Source organism: Oryzias melastigma, linkage group LG20 (assembly GCF_002922805.2).
Source record: "Oryzias melastigma strain HK-1 linkage group LG20, ASM292280v2, whole genome shotgun sequence".
In the NCBI taxonomy this organism is placed as follows: Eukaryota; Metazoa; Chordata; class Actinopteri; order Beloniformes; family Adrianichthyidae; genus Oryzias; species Oryzias melastigma.
In genome coordinates, this window is record NC_050531.1 from 817,336 (window position 1) to 840,240 (window position 22,905).

Below are 22,905 nucleotides of genomic sequence, written 5' to 3' on the forward strand. Positions count from 1 at the left end.
TAAAAAACTAAAAAATAACAAAACAAAAACATAAATTGGCCAAAACAGCTAGCGTGTAAATATTAACCTAACCTCAAAAACAGCCTAAAAACTTTTTCAAAGGCCTAAATTAGCCAAAACAGATAGCAAGTAGCTGGAATATTAGCTAAGCTCCAAAATAGACCAAAAAAAAAGCCTAAAAAATCTTAGTAAATGCCAAAATAGTCCAAAAAGCTGCAGAATAAATCGGGCCGCGACTCTGACTCGTGTCATAGATGACCAGAAGGCCGGGTACCTACCAACCTCCGCCGCCACCGCCGTGATGTTGTGCCAGGGCGTGTCCTCGCGGTCCAGCGGCTGTGTGGTTCTGATGACTCCCGTCTTGGCATCGATTCTGAAGAAGTTCTTCTCCTCCTCTCTGGTGTCCAGCTCGTATCTGTCACAGAGGAGACGGATCTTCACGTTCATGAACATGACAAACTCCTGAAGAGAACTCTGAGTTAGTGATGAACATGAGAGAATCGCTGAACGTCAGAGACTAAAGTGAGATCTCAAAACCAGGAAAAACATTTTACATCCAAATATTGGTCACAGCATGAACTGAAGAACAATTACCAAACAGACTAAATGAAATATTAGTGATTTGTTTCAATACAAGCAGAAACACATTTACATTAAATGATTTATTTAAGACTCAGAAAAGGAATTCATATAAAACAATCAAAATCAATTATATAAACTAAGAATATTAGATATAAATGTATTTTAAATATTAGATACACTAAGGATGTAGATTACACTAAAATTACATTAAATTTAGGTTTTACATCAAGAACATTTTTATTTAAAATGTAAAAATATTTTCAGACAAAAACTGAAAGGATCTAAAACAGCATTTTTTCACAGGAAAAGAGTAAAAAGTTTCCTCTAATCTAAGTTGATTTACTTCAGTTTTAAAAAGAATCCCTTAAAACAAAAACTATTTTATTCTTTTTTTCTGACCAACATAGTCTGCTTTTACTAAATTGTTCAAAAAATGAACAACAGTTTGATACAAACTTAAGCATTATTTAAAAAAAAGTTTTTAAAATCCAGCGAGACAAAAACTTGAACTAAAATGTCTCCGTATTTTAGAAAGTTCTTAATTAATAATGTTAGTAATTCTTCGCTGACATTTGCAACACAAGGTTCAAACCTCAGGTATGAAATTACATTTTTATTTATGAAAAGTTAATCATTCTGCAGGCTGACGATTAAAAAAACAAGAAGGTTTTGGATTCAAAGTGAGCTGCGTTCACAAACATCACGTTGACTCTGCAGCATCAGGATCATCACAACGTCTTCACGAGTTTCAGATCCACATTAGAGTTTTCCTTCAGTCGGAGTCAGAAGTGATGCAGAGATATCTCTGCAGTGCAGCGTTCTCCTCATGACGACGGCGCCGCTGTGGGCGGGAACAGGCGGGAAGAGCCGGCCTGTCAGCAGGCGGTCACGACCAGCCTTCCAAACATCTTCTGACATGTGACCCTGAACCGTTCTGGACTCTCCCGGCCCGCTCCCGCTCTGATGGAGGTCTTCAGAAGCAGAACGACGGTTCAAGGACGAGGAGCAGATCGACAAACACAGAAAAGCTGGAATATTCTGGTTTCTGTGAAACATTTTGATCTTCGTTCCTCAGGAGCAGCTTTGGAAAAGCTTCTCCGTCTCAGTTTGACCTGCGAGTCAACCTGAGATCCTCCAAAAACAAACCAGGAGCCTCTCTGAGCTTGCTCTGCGTTATTATAAAAATACCCTGATAAACAAGTCTGTTTGGTTATTTGGAGCAAAGATTCAAATGAAGTTTGTGTTTGAAGGTGTTGCAGCGGGAGCGGCTGAGAAGGTTTTTACTGAAGAAGACTCTGGAGACGATGGAGGAAAACACCTTCAGAAGGAGACGATTGGTAGAACAAACCTGATGACGGCCTGAGACGGAGGAACCGCTGTGAGGATTTTAAACCGTTCTCACAAACAAACTCATGAATGTTTTCTGTTATTTACAGACTTTTATAGAAATGAGCAAAAACGTCAAACTAGAAAAATGTGTTTGATGTATCGAACCATGAAGTTCAAAGGAAGAGCTCCATATAGAACTGACTCTAGTTCTGTTTGAACTTCCACTTCTGGAAAATTCTAAATCGATACGTGGAGGAGCGAGCGCGGCGCTGGACGGCGGCGTTTACGGACTTCTAATGGATCTCCAGAACTTCTGAGAGCAGCTGCTCCTCCTCACTTCCTGATTTATCCCCTAATCTCCTGTTTGCACCTTTAATCCCGGATTATTCCGACTGAACGACCAGCCGAACGTTGGAAAAGTGAAGCTGAAACGAAGCAGCGTTTGTGTTCTGTGATGAGGATCGTCCTGATGCGTTTCTGGAGACCTGTCTGAAGGTTGGACCATCATGACACATCATGAATCAGAGACGCTCCAGAGTCTGAGGTGAAGGCTCTCCACGCCGCCGTCAAACATCAAACAGACCATTGTCTATAAAGTCATGACAAACTATGGAATCTGTTAGCAGGTCCATTTAAAAAAACGTAACAAGGTTTTTATTTTCCTTAAATATTTAACCGTTTAACTTCTTGTTCAACCAAACATCAGCACATTCAGAAAACATCATCTAAACATTGTTGGTGTATTTTTCACCAAAGGCAATAATGATAAAAACACATTTTTATTGATTCCCTTTGAAAAACTGATACGCCTGAAGAGACTTTTACTGAGTATCCTTGCGTATATGTAAGGCAGAAGTACTACAGTAGTGCAGGAAGTAACTGAATACTTCTTCCTACTAAATGTGACCATTTCAGGTTTACAATAGACAGTATAAACTTCAACGATCCTCCTCCCTTGTGATCCACTTATCGTACACAGTAACCCCGCCCCTTATTCACGGGGTTGGAGACCTGAGGCGTCCGTGGTACCCCGAACGCCCCCGTCCCCACAGCTGAAGGATGTCCCGTCACCACCGCTCCACGATCCTCAAAAACATTTCTTTAAACCAGCAGCGCGTGATTCCTCCTCCATCGAGGGCCCGAACTTCTGCTCTGGATGAGATTTAGCTTTTATCTTCTTCAGAATATCAGGATTTTCTTTAGCTGCTTCTGAGTCACTGATGCCGTTTCTCCATGTAGGGGGGGCATAGAGCGAGGAAGTGGTGGTCGACGAGCCATTAGGGGGTGCAACATAACCATATTAAGATTTATCACGATATTTAGGATTGATTCTGGATGGTTCTCACCAAGTATTGATCTTTTATTTACATTGAAGAGGCTGTAAAACGTTTTATTCTTCATCCTTTGGTGAGACGTTCCTCTGGAGGTCGATGGGGGGCGCCCTTTACACCAATATGTCTGGCAGCTACGTGAATTCTTTAGTTTTTGTTCTGTTGTTTACAACATTTTAGCTCTAAGTAATGACACTGCTGTTCATGTTTACTATTGTTGACACTGAATTCTACAGATAATATCAATTCTGTTGGTTTTAATGCTTGTCAAAAAGGGGAATTTCTAATGAACTCCTGCCGCTCTGCAGAAACTATGTCCTTGTTTTTGTCTACAAACATCATCATGAGGAAAAAGACGATTGAAAACGGATCAAAAGAGGATCAGAGAGGGACTTCAAAGAGCAGAAACCAGAAGGAATGTTTTTAACATTTCTAAGAAAAAGCAAACAGAAACGCGAATCAATAGTTTGTTTGTTGTGTTTCTCTGATACGACTGTAGATTTGTAATCAGTCGCAGTTTAAAATCCTCACAGAGAAACACAAACGACCTGAATATCTGTCACCAAGAAGTCTGAAACAATCTAAAACGTAGAAAAGGAAATTCTGATTCTACAGTCAACAGATTTCTCTGATGCCTGAAATAACTTTACATAAAAGAAGAAGATGTGATCGGATAAAGTTACATCTAAATAGTTTTCTCCGAGCGTAGATGATGTTTGACTCGTGGAATTAAAAATGAAGACTCTGATATGAGCGGATGACCTGCAGGCCAGAACGAGATGATTAAAAAGACTCGATGAAGAGAAAACGCTGCTGTCAACACAACTTATCCTTCAATCCATCCCATAAAACTTAAATAGAGTCAACATGACTTTTATTTTCTAACTGATTTATGAATTTGTGTCTCTAATTGCTTCCATACAAACATGTGTTTTTATTGTCTGTCTTATTGTCTAACATAAATCGGTCTAAATGAAAGCTGCGACTGTTCATCCTGCAGCAGATTTCATGTTCTCCTTCCTGTGAGGTCGACTCAGAAAAGGTGTTTTCACAGGTTTGTGTTTCAGACTGTGACGGTTCTGACAGGAACCACAGTGTCCTGAAATCCTGCAGAAGTCTCATCTCATCCCAGGAAAACCACACCTGTCTGAAGATCAGGTGTTCCACAGGTGAGAATGCTAAAGCCTCAGAGGAACAACACCTGAGAGCGCTCCAGCAGAGAAGTGCAGGTAAAGGATGACATCACTGCTGGGGATTCTTCTGAAGCTGCAGATGAACCTGAACTTTAGAGTTTGATTCAGCAACATGAAGAAAATCTACTGAATGGTCCAAACATCATGAGGTCTCAGTCTGAGGACGGCATTCAGCCTCCACTCAGACACAAATCAGACGTGATAGCAGCTTGAGGCTAAAGCTGAGGCTGAAACTGAAGCTGAAACTGAAGCTGAGGCTGAAACTGAAGCTGAAACTGAGGCTGAAACTGAGGCTGAAACTGAAACTGAGGCTGAAACTGAGGCTGAAGCTGAGGCTGAAGCTGAGGCTGAAACTGAAGCTGAGGCTGAAACTGAGGCTGAAACTGAAGCTGAAACTGAGGCTGAAACTGAAGCTGAGGCTGAAACTGAGGCTGAAGCTGAGGCTGAAGCTGAGGCTGAAGCTGAGGCTGAAACTGAGGCTGAAACTGAGGCTGAAGCTGATGCGCACAAAACCAGGAGAAAACTGGCTTAAAACTGCTCGATTTAATGCTGCTCGTTCTGAGAAAGTGTAGATTTATTCCGGCCGGCTCGGTGACCTTCATCATCGTCATCATCATCGTCGTCGTCTCCAGCTCTACAGGAGACGACGTCTTTACTGCACCAGACGGTAACAGGCGGCGCCGAGCGAGCCGTCCCACATGCTGATCATCTTCATTGATCACTAACAGCATAAACGTGTCTGAGCGTTCAGGTCATTAATGGGATTCAGGCTGGATGACGTGGAGCGTCAAGCGTGGATAAGACCGCACTGAGGTGGGCGGGGCCACTTAATTCCTCCTAACTGCTACCATGACACTACTGTGGAGAGATTACTGTGTCACCGGACTGTAGGTAAAGTCACAGTTTTGAGATCAAAATTGTGAGAATAAATGTTAAGAATAAAAACGTCATCATTTGCAAATGAAAATATTTAATATTTGTTTTCAAAAACTTTTTGCTTTTTTCTTTCAAAATATATTTTTGCGTTTGGAACACGAATGTTTTTGGATGTGTTGTGTCTCATCTCGGTTTCATCCTATCTTTGATTGTGTGAGATTTGTGCCGTCAAACGGCTGCTGATTGGTCTAGATTCTATCCAATCAAATCACCGTATCTATCCAACATGTCTGCTGAGGCTCGAACGCAGAACACGTTCTTTATCCCTCAATGTTGAAAATGTTTTGTCAAAAACAATTTATACCTTTTTTAAAGCATCGATTAGATTTTATTCAGTCAAATTTGTGAATTTATGGCTGAGAATCTCCTGACATAAACTGTTTAAAACACTAAAGTTTATCTACTGACATGACACTAAACAGCGAAATGTTGGTTCGAAAACGCAAAAATATTTTTTGAAATCAAGAAAGATAAAGTTTGGAAATGCAAACATATTTTTTAAAAAGCAAAAAAAATAAATAAAATCAAATAACATTTTTAAAAAGGTTACCGATGCAAAATTAATTTTGGAAAAAGCTAAAAAAAAGTTTGCAAACAAAACAGTATTGTTTAAAGTTTGCAAACGATAAAATATTTATTTTTTAAGTTTGTGAATGTAAAATGTTGAAAACCATGAAGTGTGTGAAAGTAAATACTAAATATTTTCCTTCCCGATCCTGACGTTTAATTCTTTACAACTTTACATCTTAAAATCGTGACGTTTGCTTTGAATATTGTGGCACAATAATCTCTCCATACTCCACGAGTCCATCAATGTTCTCCTGTCAGAGAAGGTCTTGTTTTCTCTGGTTTTCATGTCCAGACTTCAGATTTAATGTTCTGAACCAGCAGGACTGGGATCCAGAACTGCTTGAAGGTCCAGAGAGTCCAGCGCCGGATTTCTGTTTTTAGAAGTTGTTGTCCTTCTGACCTCACAGCTGCTCTCTGGACGTCCTCCCTCTTTTCTCTGGACCCAGAGAGGCTCAGGTGTGAAAATCCCAGCATGCCTTTCTGCAGTCCTTTAAGGACAGTTCTGGTACCAGCTGCTCTGTGACGGGCCGTGGTTCTGATGAGTTTCTGGGCGTTTTCTGACCATGAGGAATTAAGCAGGTGTGGTCTGGTGATTGTAGAGCTCCTCAGAAACCGGATCAAACACGTTCATCAAAACTAGCAGGAAGTGGCGGGAACCACATCAGTCAGACGTTTGGGTCTTCGCTGATTCTGACGGCCAATCGGTGATCCCGGCAGCAGTTTGATTCTGGTTCCATGCAGCAGCGGCGCGGTGGAGCAGCGTCTAACGTCAGGACGCCGACATGAAAACACGTCCTGCTGTTGTCTTGTTTATCTGCTGGAAGAAGCAAACTGTAACAGGTATTCCAGAAGGACGAGACGTTCTTTCAAATGCAAATCTGCTGAGTGTTTACTGTTTTTGTCTTTACCGCCGTTGGAATTTTAAACCTTCATTAAGGACCAAAGCGCTGCTCTCATCCCGAGTGCGAGCGGAGTAAAGAACCGTTTCCTTCTTGTTGTTTATCCGGTTTTGTTTTCAGTCTGTGAACTTTTGATGTTCAGCTCAGAACAAAGATCATCTATGATTCCTGACTTGAGAGGATCTCTCTGTTCCAAAAACCATCAGTCCAGCTAAATATTAATGCATTGTTTTGGCTTCATTTCTGGTGCAGTTTTTCTTAGAGTTCGACTCCATCATCTTCTGATCTTTCCCAGAGGTCTCCTCATTATGAAGATGCTGTTTGTAGAGTCAGTTTCTTCAGAGGAAGCAGGAGTTCAGCAGAAACTCACCTCTCAATTTTGGGCGGGACTGTTGGTGTGGAGAAGCCCCGCCCCCTCCGTGTTGTTGAGAGCTCTCTGTTTACATTCTCATTAAGCATATTTTCTAATCCTGATTCATTTGAATAAAGAAATACTCAGAAATACAGTTTTGATCTTGATTTTCTTTCTATATTAGGGACGTAAAAGAGATTCGATACATACATACATACAGCAGTATCGATTAGGGATGTAAACAATATATATGTATCCAAAAAATAGGGAAAACGATACACACAACTATTATATTTGTCCTCCATCATCAGAGAAAACACCACAAGAGCTCATCAGAACAGATCTTTAGTAGAGATCCTTAAAGAATAAATTAACCCTGAGATCCTACCATTCCACAGATGAGGATTTAGTTTACAAAGAGAAATAGTTCCTGGCACTTATTGCAGAAACACATTTAAATAGAACTCTTGTAAACTTGTAGACATTATATATGAACTGCAACATTTTAAGAAGTTCTCTTAAGTTTTGACAGCTGGATGTCAAACAGAATCTAATCTCAATCAATTTAAAATATTAGGAACAGACTTATCCGTCCAAATAAACAACAGCAGCACAGGTAATGTGCAGTATTCTTTAGCTCTTAGTCTTTATTCATGCACCTTTACGTTTGTTTTTTTTTTGCTGAAGAAAAAATATCTTGGCTTATTTTCATCATTTAAGTAAAACTTTTACTATCCGACTACCGTAGGAGGGGTGAGGTAGTTTCTGGCAGGGAGGGGAGAGTGGGTGGGAATTTTTTGACACCTTTAAGGTACGTCGCAGTGGTTATGAATAAATATTGTTTTGTGAAAAATGTGGTATTGAGATGCTGAACTGTTTGGTGTTATATTGAGTATAGTTGTGTCTCTAGACTTTAACATTAGTTATAAAGACGTTCATATCACACATTGGTCTGAAAACTTTCTAGTCTTCTACCTGAACTTCAAGTCTTCTGCGACCGGTTTTCCTCCCCAACAGGAGAAGACTCGTCTCTGAGCTGAACCAGAATCAGAATATAATAACAATAATCTACATTTTAGTTTGACAAAGACGAATTCCTTACAAAGATTGTTCTACCGATGATCCTTCATGCTGCCTGAAGGGGATAAAAACTTCCAAAATCAAACGTTTCAGAAGATGAAGGTCTGTAAATGTGTGAAGCTCTGGTCATTTTTATTAACATGACTAAGAATAAAGTTCAATCGTTCCACCTGATGACCTCACAAACGTTAATGAGTCAAACCTGTTTCTCCTGAGCACAACGATGGATTCTTTTCATCTTAAAGATGCTGAACTAAAAGAAATCTGATGAACATCATGAGGTTCTGGAGGAACGACTGTTTCAACCAAATGTCACTTTCCTTTATAAAGTATTCCAACCTGAGAACATAAACGTGTGTTTGATCTACAGGTCTGAACATACATGTGAGAACGTCACTGACGCGTTTCCTTCTGTGACTCTTCGGTTCGGAGAAGACCACGTTACATTTCCAGCTGCATGTTTGCAGAGCGTCTGCATTCTGGAAGTGAAAGTCGTCTCTGGTGGGACGCCAGTGTCAGCAGCAGCTGCAGCAGCCTCGGGGTGGCCGGTCTAGCGCTACGTTTCTCCAAACGAGAACAAAAACCTGCAGTGAAATATGAAGGAATCCGACGGCAGGTGGGAAACTGCTGCGGATGCTGCTTTTATTTAAGAGGTGAGCAAAACGGAACACGAAACACTGAAGTCACAAAGAGTTTTTAATCTGATCAGAACCAAATGAAGGACAACGAGGGATTCTAGACAGATTTGTGTTCGTCTGAAGGTCAAAAATGTGCTGAAAGCTGATTGGAAGAGGAGGGAATCATGGGAGTTAAGATTTGATTTGATTAGGATTCAGGACACAACCATTCCATTAGAAAACGATTCAATAATGAAACAATCGATTAAATTAAGAAATGATTCAGTTGAATGATCAAATTAACAAATTATTAAATGTTAAACTATTTGATTAAAAAATATTCAATTGTGAAACAATTTAATTATGAAATGATTCAACTATAAATCGATTCAATTATGAAATGATTCAATTTTGACACAATTATCAATGTCTCCTATACCTGCATGTTTTTTTTTAACACAAGACCAATGTGACTTACTTTTCTCCACAAAGTGCATTTTTAACTAAATCAAGATTAGTATCATTGAATACTTTTATCAAGATCATAAACATTCGGAGGGCTGCACAGTGGCGCAAGTGGTTAGCGCTCTTGCCTCACAGCGAGAAGGCCCCGGTTCGAATCCCGGCTGGGACCTTTCTGTGTGGAGTTTGCATGTTCTCCCCGTGCATGCGTGGGTTTTCACCGGGGACTCCGGCTTCCTCCCACCGTCCAAAAACATGCTTCATAGGTTACTTGGTGACTCTAAATTGCCCCTAGGAGTGAATGTGAGAGTGAATGTGTGTGTGATTGAGGCCCTGCGACAGACTGGCGACCTGTCCAGGGTGAACCCCGCCTTCGCCCTTCAGTAGCCGGGATAGGCTCCGGCACCCCCGCGACCCCGACAGGGACAAAGCGGTCAAGAAGATGGATGGATGGATAAACATTCGGACATAAAGAATGATTCCTTTAGTATCAAAAATCTATCACATCACCATAAAAGGGAAAAAATCCCTGAACTCAACAACCTAAAATGAACATAAAGTTATTTCAAACTCATAAAATGATTCAGAATCTGGATTGTAATCAATGCATCCTAAAATCGCCCCCCCCCCCCACTAGCAGCCATGCAGTGAATAAAGATTTCCGTGAGCAGCACCAGAACGCTGTGAGGAAACGGCGTTTGCCAAACAAACGCTGCGATTGGACTTCCTCCTCCGGCTTCCCGCCTTCTCCTGCTGATGCGGTTTAGTATCCAGAACAAGACAAACGTGCAGCTAACTTCACTTGGCTGGGGGGAGCAGAGACGTCACGCTTCCTTTAGAGGTGGTTTGTGTTCCGTTCTGAACTTTGAGAGGATTTAAAGTGGCTCATTAGCACCGTGTCAGTGTTGTTCTGGTGCAGACCGAGCTGTGAGGCAGAACATCCTCAGCTGGGCGTCATTACATGCAGATTTCAGCCCAAATCTTTGGACAAAACAGCAATAATTTTGCTCCATGCCAACAGGGTGAAAAGCCATTATTTACCAGAGCAATATATACATCCCTGCTTACAAGTCCCAGTGTTTACAGACGTCTGGGAAACTCCGAGTCTCAACAGCCCATGGCCAAACTCCAACATCATCCAATTATATGCAGCATGAGAGGCTTGCTTCTCATTGATGTATTAGCAATACTTCATCTCCAGAGGTGTGTAATGTTCACCAATGCTGCATGGCTTTTGTCAGGAGAATGAAGAGAATTCAAATGAAGGCAGGCGGGCGGCTGCTGGAGTGGAACCGCTGAACACGGCACCTGTTCGGCGCGGCGCCGCGGGCTGTTGTGAATCTTCATTTTCCTCTCTCCCCATAAGCACAGTTGTCTCTTTAAGTGCATACAAATGTGCACAGCGATTGTGTTGCCTCAGGTAACTTCTCAAGCTTGCAGACAAAACAAGCCGCTCTCTGGAGACGCCTACAAATATTACCAATTCACTTGAAGTTTTATAGATCATCAGATTTTGATGGTTTTAATGGATCGCTTTTATTAGGAAGTATAATAGATGCTGAGAAATACTTTTCCCTACAACTCTTCTTCCTGGTGTGTCCCAGAGGGAAAAGCAGCAGCTGATCGTCATGACAGAATCAGTAAATCATAAATCATGTTTGTGTTCAAACATAAAACTGTGTTTTTCAGGAAGCTGTCTGAATCTGTGAGGTGTGGATCGATATGAAGGAATTAGCAAACCGCTAACAAGATGTTCTTGCTGCTTTGGCTGGAGCTCTCACCTTTACAGTGTCCTCACACTCCAACCCAGCAGAGAACCGACCCGCCGCCGCCCCGCTAACCCGCCGCCAAAGCGTCTTACCTGACGGGTTTGTTGTCTCCGTCCGGATCCCGGGCTGTGACGGTTCCCACCTCCGTCCCGCTGGGGGAGTTCTCGTAAACATCCAGAATATAATAGTCCATGGAGAAGACGGGGGCCTCGTCCACGTCCCCCACGGAGATCTTCAAGGTGGCCGTGTCCTTAAAGGGGCCCAGGTAGGAGAAGCGGGGGTCGGCGTGCGTGTTCATTCCCTCGATGTGGAGCGTGTAGGTCTTCTTTCTCTCGTAGTTCAGGGGCTGTTGGGACACGGCGCCACAGGGCCCGGAGATTAGCATGTATTGGTTCCGCTCACATTCACCGTAGAAATCCTGAAGCTTTGGACAAAAGGTTCATTCACTGATGATGTTCCAGGTTTGACTCAAACCACAGAGTGTCTCATCATGAAAACAAACCTCTGCGCTCTCACGCTTTATAGGTATTGATATCCCACTGATCTCAGCAAAGATTTCTAGTAGCAAACCGGCTGATAAGCAGTCTGTGGTTGTGGACCCCTGGGGGGGGGGCGTGCTGCTTCATTTATTGTTTGTTTTATTCATTTAGATCTCCTGCATCTGTGTTACATTTATTTACTGAATTTCTTGACGTGAGTTCTCCAGATGTTCTCTGTCAAACCGTCACTTTACTGCAGCCAAACGTTTCAGTTTTCAGGGTCATAAAAGTTCAGTAACATTTGTTCCGTTTCCTCATTTATTCCAAAGACTTCAACTGATTTACATATTTATGCTCGTCTGCTTTTCTCTCTTCACTCCTAATCTATGCTGACGATAGAAGACTCTTTCTAATGATCGGAAATCCAGTTTAAGTCAAAATGTTGTGAATTTCTTTATAATCGTAACAAACCAAAGTGTTAATTAAAGTCCTAATCCGATCATCTTTTGGTCCATTTTCAAAGTCTTCCCATTGGCTGTTTTTAGACAAAATCTAAAAAATGTAGCTGTTTTCTGAAACATAGTTTCTGCAGAGCAGCAGGAGGTCATCCATCAACTGTGGGCGGGGTTGTTGGTGCAGAGTCCACCATCTAATCACACTCTCTCCCACTAGCTTACAGCCCCTCACACCCCAACCTGACATTAGCGGTAAAACAAAAATGGAAAAAGGATATTGGAGCTACGCCGTCGTAATCTGGATCAAAATTAATCCAGATTCTAAATCAAAACAAAGACGTTTGTGGATTTATTTGTCTGCAAGTGGATGCATCAGAATGGGGCGGAGCTGGGAGTTTAAGGCCCCGCCCAGCATATTTTATGCATCACAAATATGATGTTTTTCAAACAGTATTTTTACTTCTGATCCTGATTCATTTGAATAAAGAAATGTAATTTCTTCATATACAAAATGCCACAAGAAGATGTTAAAAACATTTTCACTGGATCTGTGAAGGAAAACGTGGAAATGTGACTAAATATGAACATTCCACCAAAAAGATCCTACAAGTTACTTTTCTAAGCTAGCTTTCTTAATTCTTAATGACCTGAACCTGAGTTGCTAAGGTATAAATATCTTATTAAAAGTTATGAAGGAATAATGATGATTCCTGTAAAGAAAATGGTTGAGTAGAGCTGGGGTGGAAGTATATAAGTTCGTTTCCACCTACGTCCTATCCTATGTCTAACATATCTTTGAAGGGGTGTAAACATCTGTTGATTGTATGACACATCCATCATTCCTGCTTTGATTGCTTGACATAAACCATTTCAAATCAAGACTCGACTTCTTTTCTGTACAGACGGAACTTCTGACCTTTTTGAGGCTGACGATTCCCTCCTTCGTGTCTCTGTTTGTGGAGATGGAGAACATGTTGGCCCCCTCCGAGTTGATGATGGTATATTTGATGTCGGCATTGATGCCAAGGTCGTCATCGGTGGCTTTCAGCTTCCCAACAGGTGTCCCGACCTCAGCCGATTCCAGCACTAACACCTGGTAATTTTCTGTGGAAGAACATTGATGCAAACACCTTCAGACGCAGCAGAAACTCCCCGACCGACGAACACGCAGCCCCCCCGCCCTCGCCGCCGACTGAATGTTCCCGGAACAGCTTAGCTAAGCGCTTTGACTCTGTCACCGTTTGTTCCTGAGGGAATGTCATTAAAAGAGCTCTGCAGTGCTCCAATCCACATTAAACACTAAACTGAGGCTGATCGCGCTGCAATGAGGCAAATACAACTCACCCCATGATTCAGATCCTTGATGCTTCGGAAACTCTTTATTCGTGCTGTAAAACTACAGACTAAATGGAATCTTAGGGCCTGGGGGGCATTCTGCCTCATGAAAAACATTTTTATCACAACTTCTGTTTACAATTAAAATAGAGAATTTTAGGCTGCAAAACACATTAAAGAAACAAACTTTATTTAGGTAAATGTGGGAAATATGATGATCAGAGCGTCTTAAGCGCTCAGAGTTATGAAAACCGTCAAACAGAGGCTTCAATACCCTCCAAACATGACAACAGCTACACAACATACTAGTGTTTGTGCTGAAGGACCAACAGTTGTGGGTTTAAAAAGTGCTGCTTTGTAAAAACACGTCTGATAATACAGTGGAGACGTGGTAAGATAATTACATAAAAATATAGGAGAGGAAAAAAACATTTTCAGATAAAAGCTTGAGATTTGGTTCTGGTTTGACCACGTTGATCAGGGATTTGTCCAGGTGTGGAGGGCTGCATTCCTGCATGTTTTCCAACATACCTGCTCTGGCATGTTCTAATTGGCTGGACACACCTGAACCAGGTAATCAGTCAGAGTGGGGGATCTGGAAACAGACAGTGCGGCCCTCGAGGCCTGGAGTTACCAACCCCTGAACAGATGCATCGACTCAAACAACTGCAAACCTGCAGCCTTATTGAAGCTGCATTGATGGGAGGAGTTATCTGACCAACTTAAAGTCATCAACCAAAACCTGTTGGATTCTAACAGGTTTTGGTTGATGATCTGCAACCTTCACCTCTTATGGAGTTATTCAGGTCGATTTCTCTCCGACCAAAACCCAGTAGGAGCATCAAAGTCTTCAGAAAAATAAGATACGGATTTATATTTTTAAAGTTTTTGTTACTAACATGATGCATTTGAATTAACTATTGTGTTTTTAAAACCTAAACATGAAGAGAAAATAGCTTTTTAAAAACAATATGAAACAGTTTATAACTTTTCTATGACTTCCTTTCAAAATAAAATCCTACATCATAGGATCGTGTCGATGCAGCAAATGCAGTAGATGGTGTGAAATCATCAATGATAAATGAATAAAACATTGTTTATTTTACTGTTTCTGGTGCATTTCAGCCCAAAATTCATAAATATAACCAACAAAAACTAAATCAGAGTTAATAAAGTGACCACTAACATATATTAAAACCTTGAATTTGTTCAAAGATAGAGAATCTGCTTCACAATCAGTGGATTATAAATTATTGTAACTTTAATTTTGGTTACTGACAATAAAAAGATTTTCTGTGATAAATGAAGCTCAAATGAAGTCTAAATGTGACGTTGATAAACTACAAAGGATTGATGGAGAATCACAGCTACTGTTGTCAGGATCCTCACTGAAGGATTCGTACCGTCCTTCAACTGTTTGGGAACGAGCTGAGTAAAGTTTAACCCCTTAATGCCTGAATTTGTTTCCAGCTGTTTAAAAATAAATAAATAAATAAAAGTTCACGTGTATTTCTGCTTTTAATCAGACGCGTTAGGTCATTTTAGAGCCAAAGTGGTTTGTGGTATATTTGCGACAATAGTACATTTACTTTTTTTAACTTCACTATTTACTTACTTTTTCCTTTGCAGTCACTTTTTATATTTATTTTTAACTTTTCATTTTAACCGAGAGTCACATGCGGTTCTGGAGCCGCAGGTTGCAGACTTCTGGGTTAGAATATGCAAACATATCAACACTAATTCCATCCTAATGTCTAATGCAGGAGTGTCCAAATCCCGTCCACGAGGACCGGTATTCCTATGTTTTCCAGCCAACCTCCTTTTTGACCAAACACACCTGATCAGGTAATCAGCAGCAGATAAGACAGTTTCTGGAAAACCAGCAGAGGCCGGCCCTCGAGGCCTGGACCATGAACCATCTCCATGAACTCCAAACTATTTCAGACACACACTGAGAGGAGAAGCGTGCTTCCCGACATACTTTGGGGGAACTTGGGCGGGTTGTCGTTGACGTCGGTCAGAGTGATGTTGATGGTGGTGGAGCCAGAGAGCCCCCCCACCTGGCCGGCCATGTCTTTGGCTTGGATCACCACCGTGTAGTGTTCTCTGGCTTCGCGGTCCATGTTTGGTAAGGCAGTCCGGATGATTCCTGAGAAGATAGAAGGAATAAAAAAGAAGCTCTTTGACAAAGGCTTCCATAAATACTGAATAAAACACGCTCTGATTGAATGGCCCAAAGAAAAATGGGTGTTTTGAAAGAGAAGTCAGTTAATGGAGAGCTGATAAAATCGAGTCATTTCTGGAACATGTGATGGACCACTATGGACTACTAACAATAGCTCTGTATCCAACACACCAAGACTAATATCCTCTTTCATCTCTGATTGTCTGAGCCTTTTTTCTTCCTCCATTATATCTAAAATGACTATGCAACCTCAGATCAAAGCAGAATGCAGCAGCCTCTCCGTCACATTTATTCTACAGTAACAGAAAACTCCGGCGTGAACTTCCTCAGAGCTGACTCTGTGATATATGACTGCACCTCTGCCCACTACTGAGAAACTGTATCTGCAGCATAGTAACCAGCAGCAGACAGGAGGAGTATTAGCTGCTGTGGAGTGATTTATCAGCTCCGTCTCATGAAAAAACATGCAGTGGGTAACTCTGTTCTCATGATCAAAGAGTGCTGGTATCAGAGTTGAGGAGCACAGGCTGCTGGATGGGGCTGTTTTACTCCACCAGATTAATGAGCCCGGACCGGCTCACAACGGGCCGGAGCAAGTTTCCAATGTGCTGATAACAGACATTTTGATTTGTGGTCGTGTTTAGACAACTGCCTCATGAACACAACGTAAAGCGGTTTATATTCCGTGGTATTGCTGCGTGCTGTGAATCTTAACGACGGCCGGACGGCGGGCTCCAGGAGGTTTCGCTCTCAACCGCGTGCTGCCGGTATTTCAAGACGTGCACACTGCAGGGTTGTGGTTGCAGCAAAAACATACATCTGTTTAAGAAATGAAAGAAAAGCTAAACCGGAACCAGACAGAGGATTCTACCCTGAGGCCACGCCCAGATTCTCAGACGGCGATGATACTGGGATCACATGACCCAAAGGTTTGTGGGGCTACAGTTGTTCCACGATGACATCTTTGATTAAACGAACACATGATCAGACTCCACAGTTATCTGTCAATCAACAGGCCACGCCCACATCTGAGTACATATTTTAGTGACACATGAATTTTAAAAGTTAACTGTTTTTAAACCAACTTCAAGGAGGATGTAAAGTTTAAACCAATGTTGATTCCAGTCTATAACCTCATAGTTATTCTGTGTTTAACATCATACAAACAGTTTAATGCAACAAACTGAGTTTCAAAGTGTTTTTAGACTCAGATGTAATTATTTATTTATTAGAACAAACAATGATCACACAGTACACACCACGACAGTACTGCAAGGACTGTTATTAACAGAACATCTTGGTAGGTTGTTGTCTGAAAAAGTTTATTTATAGCACATTTCATGCACAGAGACAATTCAAAGTTATTTACATAAAACGCTAAAAGAAACAATCAAAAGAAACAGTAAAAATGTGATCATTAAAATAAAATTAAAAGAAAGTAAAATAGAAGAGTTTTAAAACAAGCATAGATAAACAGTCAGACGTAAACTTTTGAATACATATTAATCAAACTGAGAACAGGTGAGTCTTTAACCTGGATTTAAATCCACTGAGTGTTTCAGCAGATCTAAGGTTTTCTGGAAGTCTGTTCCAGATCTGTGGAGCATAGAAGCTGAATGCAGCTTCTCCATGTTTAGTTCTGACTCTAGAATGAATTAAATGAACTTCAAGCTGTTGTAAAGTTCAGAACAAGTTACATTAAAGTCTCCTACAGATTTATATTTCTGTACGTTTTCATGGGTTTGTGTTCGAATGAATTGTACACCTTCACTCCTGCACACATGAAGACATTCAGGCTGATTTTAGATGTTCAACCTGCAACACTCTATAGAGTCTGTAATGCAGTTTTCTCCAGAACTGCAGGAAGACCTTTTGTTCTGCTGTGTAACAAACACTCAGCTGCAGCACAGAAGCTCTGAGGGAAGATCAAGGCGCCGACTGAGGGGTGAAATGGACTTTTAGCTGTTTGTTACTCGTGTTGTCATTGAAGATGACAGAAACAAACACACGATAAGACCTCTTTTAGAGGATTGAACGAGGTTTCCCCAAAGCCCAGAGAGAGTGAGCTGCCTTCTGATGAGGAGCAGAAACACCTCTGACCTGCAGCCTGGTTCCTGAAAACACTTCTAGAAACTCTGGAGCTGTCGTTTGGAATAGTTCTGCTGCTCGTATTGATTTCTATAAACAGGAGAACATCATTCTCATCTGTCTGAAACAGTAAAAGACACCGTACAAACATCCCTTAAGAGGAAAATGACAGAAGGTTGTAATACTATTTTAAAATGTGTCAATTAACAGAGAAGAACGTGAAAAAACCAGTAAATAAAAGCGCTTCAACAATAACCTGACAACTTGAAAAAAAGTGTCTTAAGAACCAACACTTTTTTTAACCTGATAAAGTAACACGAATATCATTTCTTAATTTAAATCTTGTCAAAGAAAATAACAGCTGTTAATGGGAGTAACTGCAGAACAACATTAACAGAAGATGAATTCATAAGAAGATGATCATTTTGATAATGGAGACACAAAGACTGTAAAAGAATGAGAACAAACACTTCACATAAATCAAAAATGATGGACAAATATGTGAAGCTTTGAGAAGGAAAAATACATTTAAGCTAAAAGTAAAAAACAAAAAGAAAAAAACGTGCATTCATCAGAACTCTGATCATGAGTTTACCCGGAGCAGAAGAGCGACAAATACACCTTTTGTCAAATCAGATCCTTCTGCTTCAAAGTAAGAAATTCAAACTTTTCTCCTTTTACTATCAAACATAAACATGATAATCTTAACGTAGAAAAAAAGAAAAGATTATTTTTGATGATTTATTCTTAGATGATTCGTCTAAGAATAAATCAATGACAACAGTTTACATTGTTACTATGATTTTGCTCAGTGATCTCACATGTTAATAATGTAAACTTTAATAACTAAAAAGACAAAAAACAGAACATGAATTCAAACCGTTAGCATCTTCTCCAAAACCACAAAGACGGTTCGGTAAAAGAGTCATCCGGCTGTGGAGCTTCAAGTTTCAGAGCCCTGATCCCGAGGAAAACTGATGCTGAATCAAAACCCAACCTTTTTAGGTGAATGATGAAGGTGGAGTCATTCTGCAGAACCAGCCAAAAGTAAAAACCAATCAGGGAAGTTCATTAAGAAAACCCACTTTTCCTCTTTCATGTTAGAGAAATTTAAATGTTTGTTTCTGCGTGTTAGGGACACAGGAATCCCTCCCGTCTGCATGTCCTCCTCTGATGTGTCTGAGGGATGCTGATGCACAGATTAGGACTCACTTTCTAAAGGAAGACACACTCCTCCTAATATGAACTCTCATTGTTTCCTTGATTTAAAGCGGTGTTGCACTAAAGGTAATTTCCTCTTTTCTTCAGAGCTCTAAAGCAGATCTGTGCAGCTGGATAATGACTTAAACTGGGTCAAGGAGCGGAGCAGCCAACAGAATTACAATCCAGGGTCTGGGGTGTCACATCGTCTGTCACATGGAGCAGTGACCGAGGTCACGGCTACTGCAAGTGAACCCGCATTTCACAGGAATAATGGACGATGACAAGCCCAAATCTATCCAATGAGTCCAGGGGGCGGAGCTTCTGCAGGTGGAGGGAAACAATGCTGAGTGAGAAGTGCTCCTGTGATGTTGGAACGTTTAGGAACGTTAAACTGAAGAGGTTTGATGAATGAGCTGTGAGCAGAGTTTTTACAGCTGCAGTGGTATGAATACATTAACTCATTGATCCGAACCCTCTGGAGGCTCATGCTTTAACGCCTCTCAAAAACAAGAATGCTTACATAGTTAGAAGTCCAGTTGCAGTTTGCTGTGTGTTACGGTTCTGTGCCAAGGACACACAATCAGAAGAGCAAATGTGCGATGAAAAGCAATCTAGAAGAATAACAGAGCTGCACTGAGAATCCCATCAAGAGAATGGGGGGTAAGTAGGGCAGCGAGGCCTCGTTTCAAAGATCATCATTTACTTTGGCTTCAGGTTCGCTTCTGACTCCAAATAAAACTGTTTTCAATGACTTGCTTTGCATAATGATTTCTTTGTTTATTGTTCGACATCAGAGCTCATTTTCCTCCTGATTTAAAGGTAATAAGGTCTTTTTGATCTGACTGTGATCCCACATTAAATGTGAGTCAGCAGACTTGAGGCGGAGAAGGTTCATTTGTTGTTTAGTGACCAAACCGAGTTCAAGTTTACAGGATTCATAAACTTTATGCTGCTTACGGCATTTGTCATTAAAGACACACAAGTACAAATTAACTTTTTTTATTATCTAATTTGGATTTTAAGAGATAAAGTAAAAACTGCATCCAAGCTCCATATCATGTCAAAGTCGTGGTTTTCTGGTCACATTAAGATGTTTTGTTGTTCACCTTTGGGGTCGTCACAGCAGTCTTATGCCGGATGGACCTCTGGACTCAACTTTGTATGTTATCCAGGCTAGGGACCAGCCAACAAATTCTCATCCCCTAGTCGTCACTTCCTGATGTTTTGTTAAGGACCCCTCCCCTCCTTTTTATAAAATTAAAGGTCTACAACCCTCAGGACGCAGTACCAGTACGGGACAGAGACTGGTCCCCGGGACGTGTCCAGTAGTGGTACCAAAAACCGGTGCTAGTCCCCTAACCCGGCACCACAGGCAGAACCGGGCATGATCCGTTACTAGTAATGGGTAAGGGTACCAGTGTGCTCCGAGTCCCAGTACTGGACCGGTTCTGGTTTGTGGACCGGAGGTTTTGAACCTGTGATTTAATGGGAGCAGCCGGCTCATCTCAAAACGATGAGACGGGGACACTTATTCACTCATTCATCTTCTTGGCCGCTTCTTCCCTTTCGGGGTCGCAGAGATGCTGGAGCCTAACCGGGTACTGATGGGAGAAGGCGGGGTTCACCTGGACAGGTCGCCAGTCTGTCGCAGGGCGAGTTGGGATCACTCAAAACGTCAATTTGGAACAAGTTATAATAGAAAAAAAATATTTAAGTTTTAAAGCAAAATATTTTTATTTTCTACAAAGAACCAGTAAGAACTTAGCTCACATTCTGTTTGTCTCTATCACTTTCCTAAAGTATGTCACAGTTTTACCCATAAGGACAAATGTGTGAAGGTGGATTAACATGAAACTGGGTCCTTCAATACATTAAAATATGATCAGAAACTATAAACACACTGAAACAGCAGAAAGCCCAAACAGAAATCCAAAGCTGCTGATGCTGTTGTAGTCCACCACATGATGAGTCTGCTGAGCCAAAGTCAAACCAAGGAGCTTTCTCCTGAGCAGCTCATTAACAGGCTCTAGTCCAGCTGACGCAATGAAAGGAAACAGGTGTGAACAATTAACAACACAAACAGCAGCAGAGCAGGTTAGACGTGAAGGAAACGGAGCTAAAGGATCTCATCTCCACGGAGGAGCTGCTGGTTTCTGTGGAGCTCAGGGTCACAGATTCTGAAGATCAACGAGACATTAGAATGGAGATTCTTATCAACAACAGAATCACATGAAGACAGAACAGGAAAAATACCAAAGACACAAAAACAGTGAACTGTAGTTGCATTAGTATTTGTTCTTATAGGTTCAAACTGGACGCTGAAGCGCCGTGAAGTGGCGTGAAGCGGCGTGCGCGCTGCGTTCGCTCTCTCCTGTTATTCACACCAGATGCGCATGTTTCCGTGACGGTTGGCAGACGCTTCTGCAAGAGCTTTGTTTGTTTCTGACATCACGGGTGAATTAAGAAGTAAGTTCACTTCTTTACTGTATCTGTTGTTGAGACACACAGAGAGAAGTGTGTGTATTCGCATGTGTGTTGTGATTGTAAGTTTATACACAACAAAAACACGATCGCATTTGTCAATCGCAGTGTTTTATTGTGAAAAGTTGGTTATTTTTTTTTTTAAATAAATCAGTTTTTCTCATGGATCTTGGCTGCACGGCCCGCGATTCCACAGAGGAGCGCGGCGCTCCACGCCTGGTGTGAACCACACTAAGGTTAACAAGGACGCCGGATGGAAGCAGCCGTCATTCTGTGCTGCTTCCACGCCCCTTCCACGTGGATTTCCCGTCACATCTGCATCCCTTCCGCTGCACTTTTGCGTGGCTGCCCTGCCGCTTCCGCCTTCCTTCCACGCCGTTTCCGCGTCCAGTGTGAACCAGGCGTTAACCTTTTTCTGCTGCCTAAATCCCATCAATCTTTGCTGTATTTGTAATGAACCGTTTACAGTTAGAAACAACATAAAGCAGAGACATCTGTGTAAGGCTTTAGCCTCTGACACCTGTCAAACGTATTTCCTATAGAATGGGCTTAAACCAAGAAAGAATGAAAGCTCCACTCGTCCACCAGGATTTCCTCTTTTGTTTTAAACGTTTTCTTCTGCTCGTCTTTTCCTTTGATCACATCAGCAGAAGAGTCTCCATCAGCGGTCACTTTCATTGTCCGTAACCTTTCCCGCTTCCTGCAGCCCGTCTGCAGTAGAACCAGCCTCTGAGGCCGCTGGACTCTGGATGACAGATAACCCACTGTCCTGTCATGATGACGGCTTTAAGGAAGTCAGAGTTAAAAAGTTGGCTTTTCTACTCAGAAGACCGAAATCTTTCACATTAACTCCAGCTAAACAAGTTCCACCAAACCACAGCTGAACTGCAGCATCTCGCTCACCACAGCTGAAGTCACACTCATGTTTCTGGAGTCAACTGCTGCCCATGTCTATGAGCAGCTGCTCTTTATGTCATCACCGGGATGACAATGACTTAAAAAAATAACATTCTCTCAGCCTCCCGCAGAGAGCCAAAGCGCTCGGCATTTTCAATAAAATATTTCAAGACTTCCAACCCAATTTTTGTCGTCAAAAATGTTCTTTTCAAAATGCCAGAGAACAGCAGGGATCAGCAGATTTTCTTTGTTCCACAGCTAATCAAAGTGCTGCTAAACACTCAGCTGTAATGATGCAAGCTCTAAAATCCATTGTAAATCTTTTTATATGAGCGCTGCTCCCAGAATAACTGAACCTGCGGTAGTTACGACACGCGACGCTTTGGAAGTGGCCCAACTTTCCACTAAAACCACAGGAGACAGACGAGCTGACCTTTCAGCACTCGTATTAACTCGTGGCTCATAAAGGCAGAGTGCACGGGATGTGCAATACTTCCCAGCTGCAGGTTCAACAACACAAGACTAAATACATGGGGGGGGGGTCTACTGTCACATGACTGAGAGCAGATGCTGCAGCCACATCCTCCTAAATGATTAGCAAACCGTGATTTTCCCTTTACAGCGTCTGAAAGGACTGTCGGTCCTCTCACAGAAACACCTGA

The 22,905-nt window shown here is 41.7% G+C and overlaps 1 protein-coding gene across 2 annotated transcripts in view; it reads right to left on the bottom strand.

Annotated features, from left to right (window-relative positions):
• Positions 1 to 22,905, bottom strand: part of LOC112151339 (cadherin-18) — a 216,225-nt gene that overhangs the window by 30,021 nt on the left and 163,299 nt on the right. For both annotated transcript variants that reach the window (XM_024280203.2, XM_024280202.2), the window contains exons 5-8: positions 15,371 to 15,538; positions 12,971 to 13,158; positions 11,213 to 11,466; positions 279 to 415 (exon numbers count right to left, since the gene is read on the bottom strand). In XM_024280203.2, the coding sequence (XP_024135971.1) occupies positions 279 to 415; positions 11,213 to 11,466; positions 12,971 to 13,158; positions 15,371 to 15,538 (747 nt within the window). The remainder of the gene's footprint in view (positions 1 to 278; positions 416 to 11,212; positions 11,467 to 12,970; positions 13,159 to 15,370; positions 15,539 to 22,905) is intronic.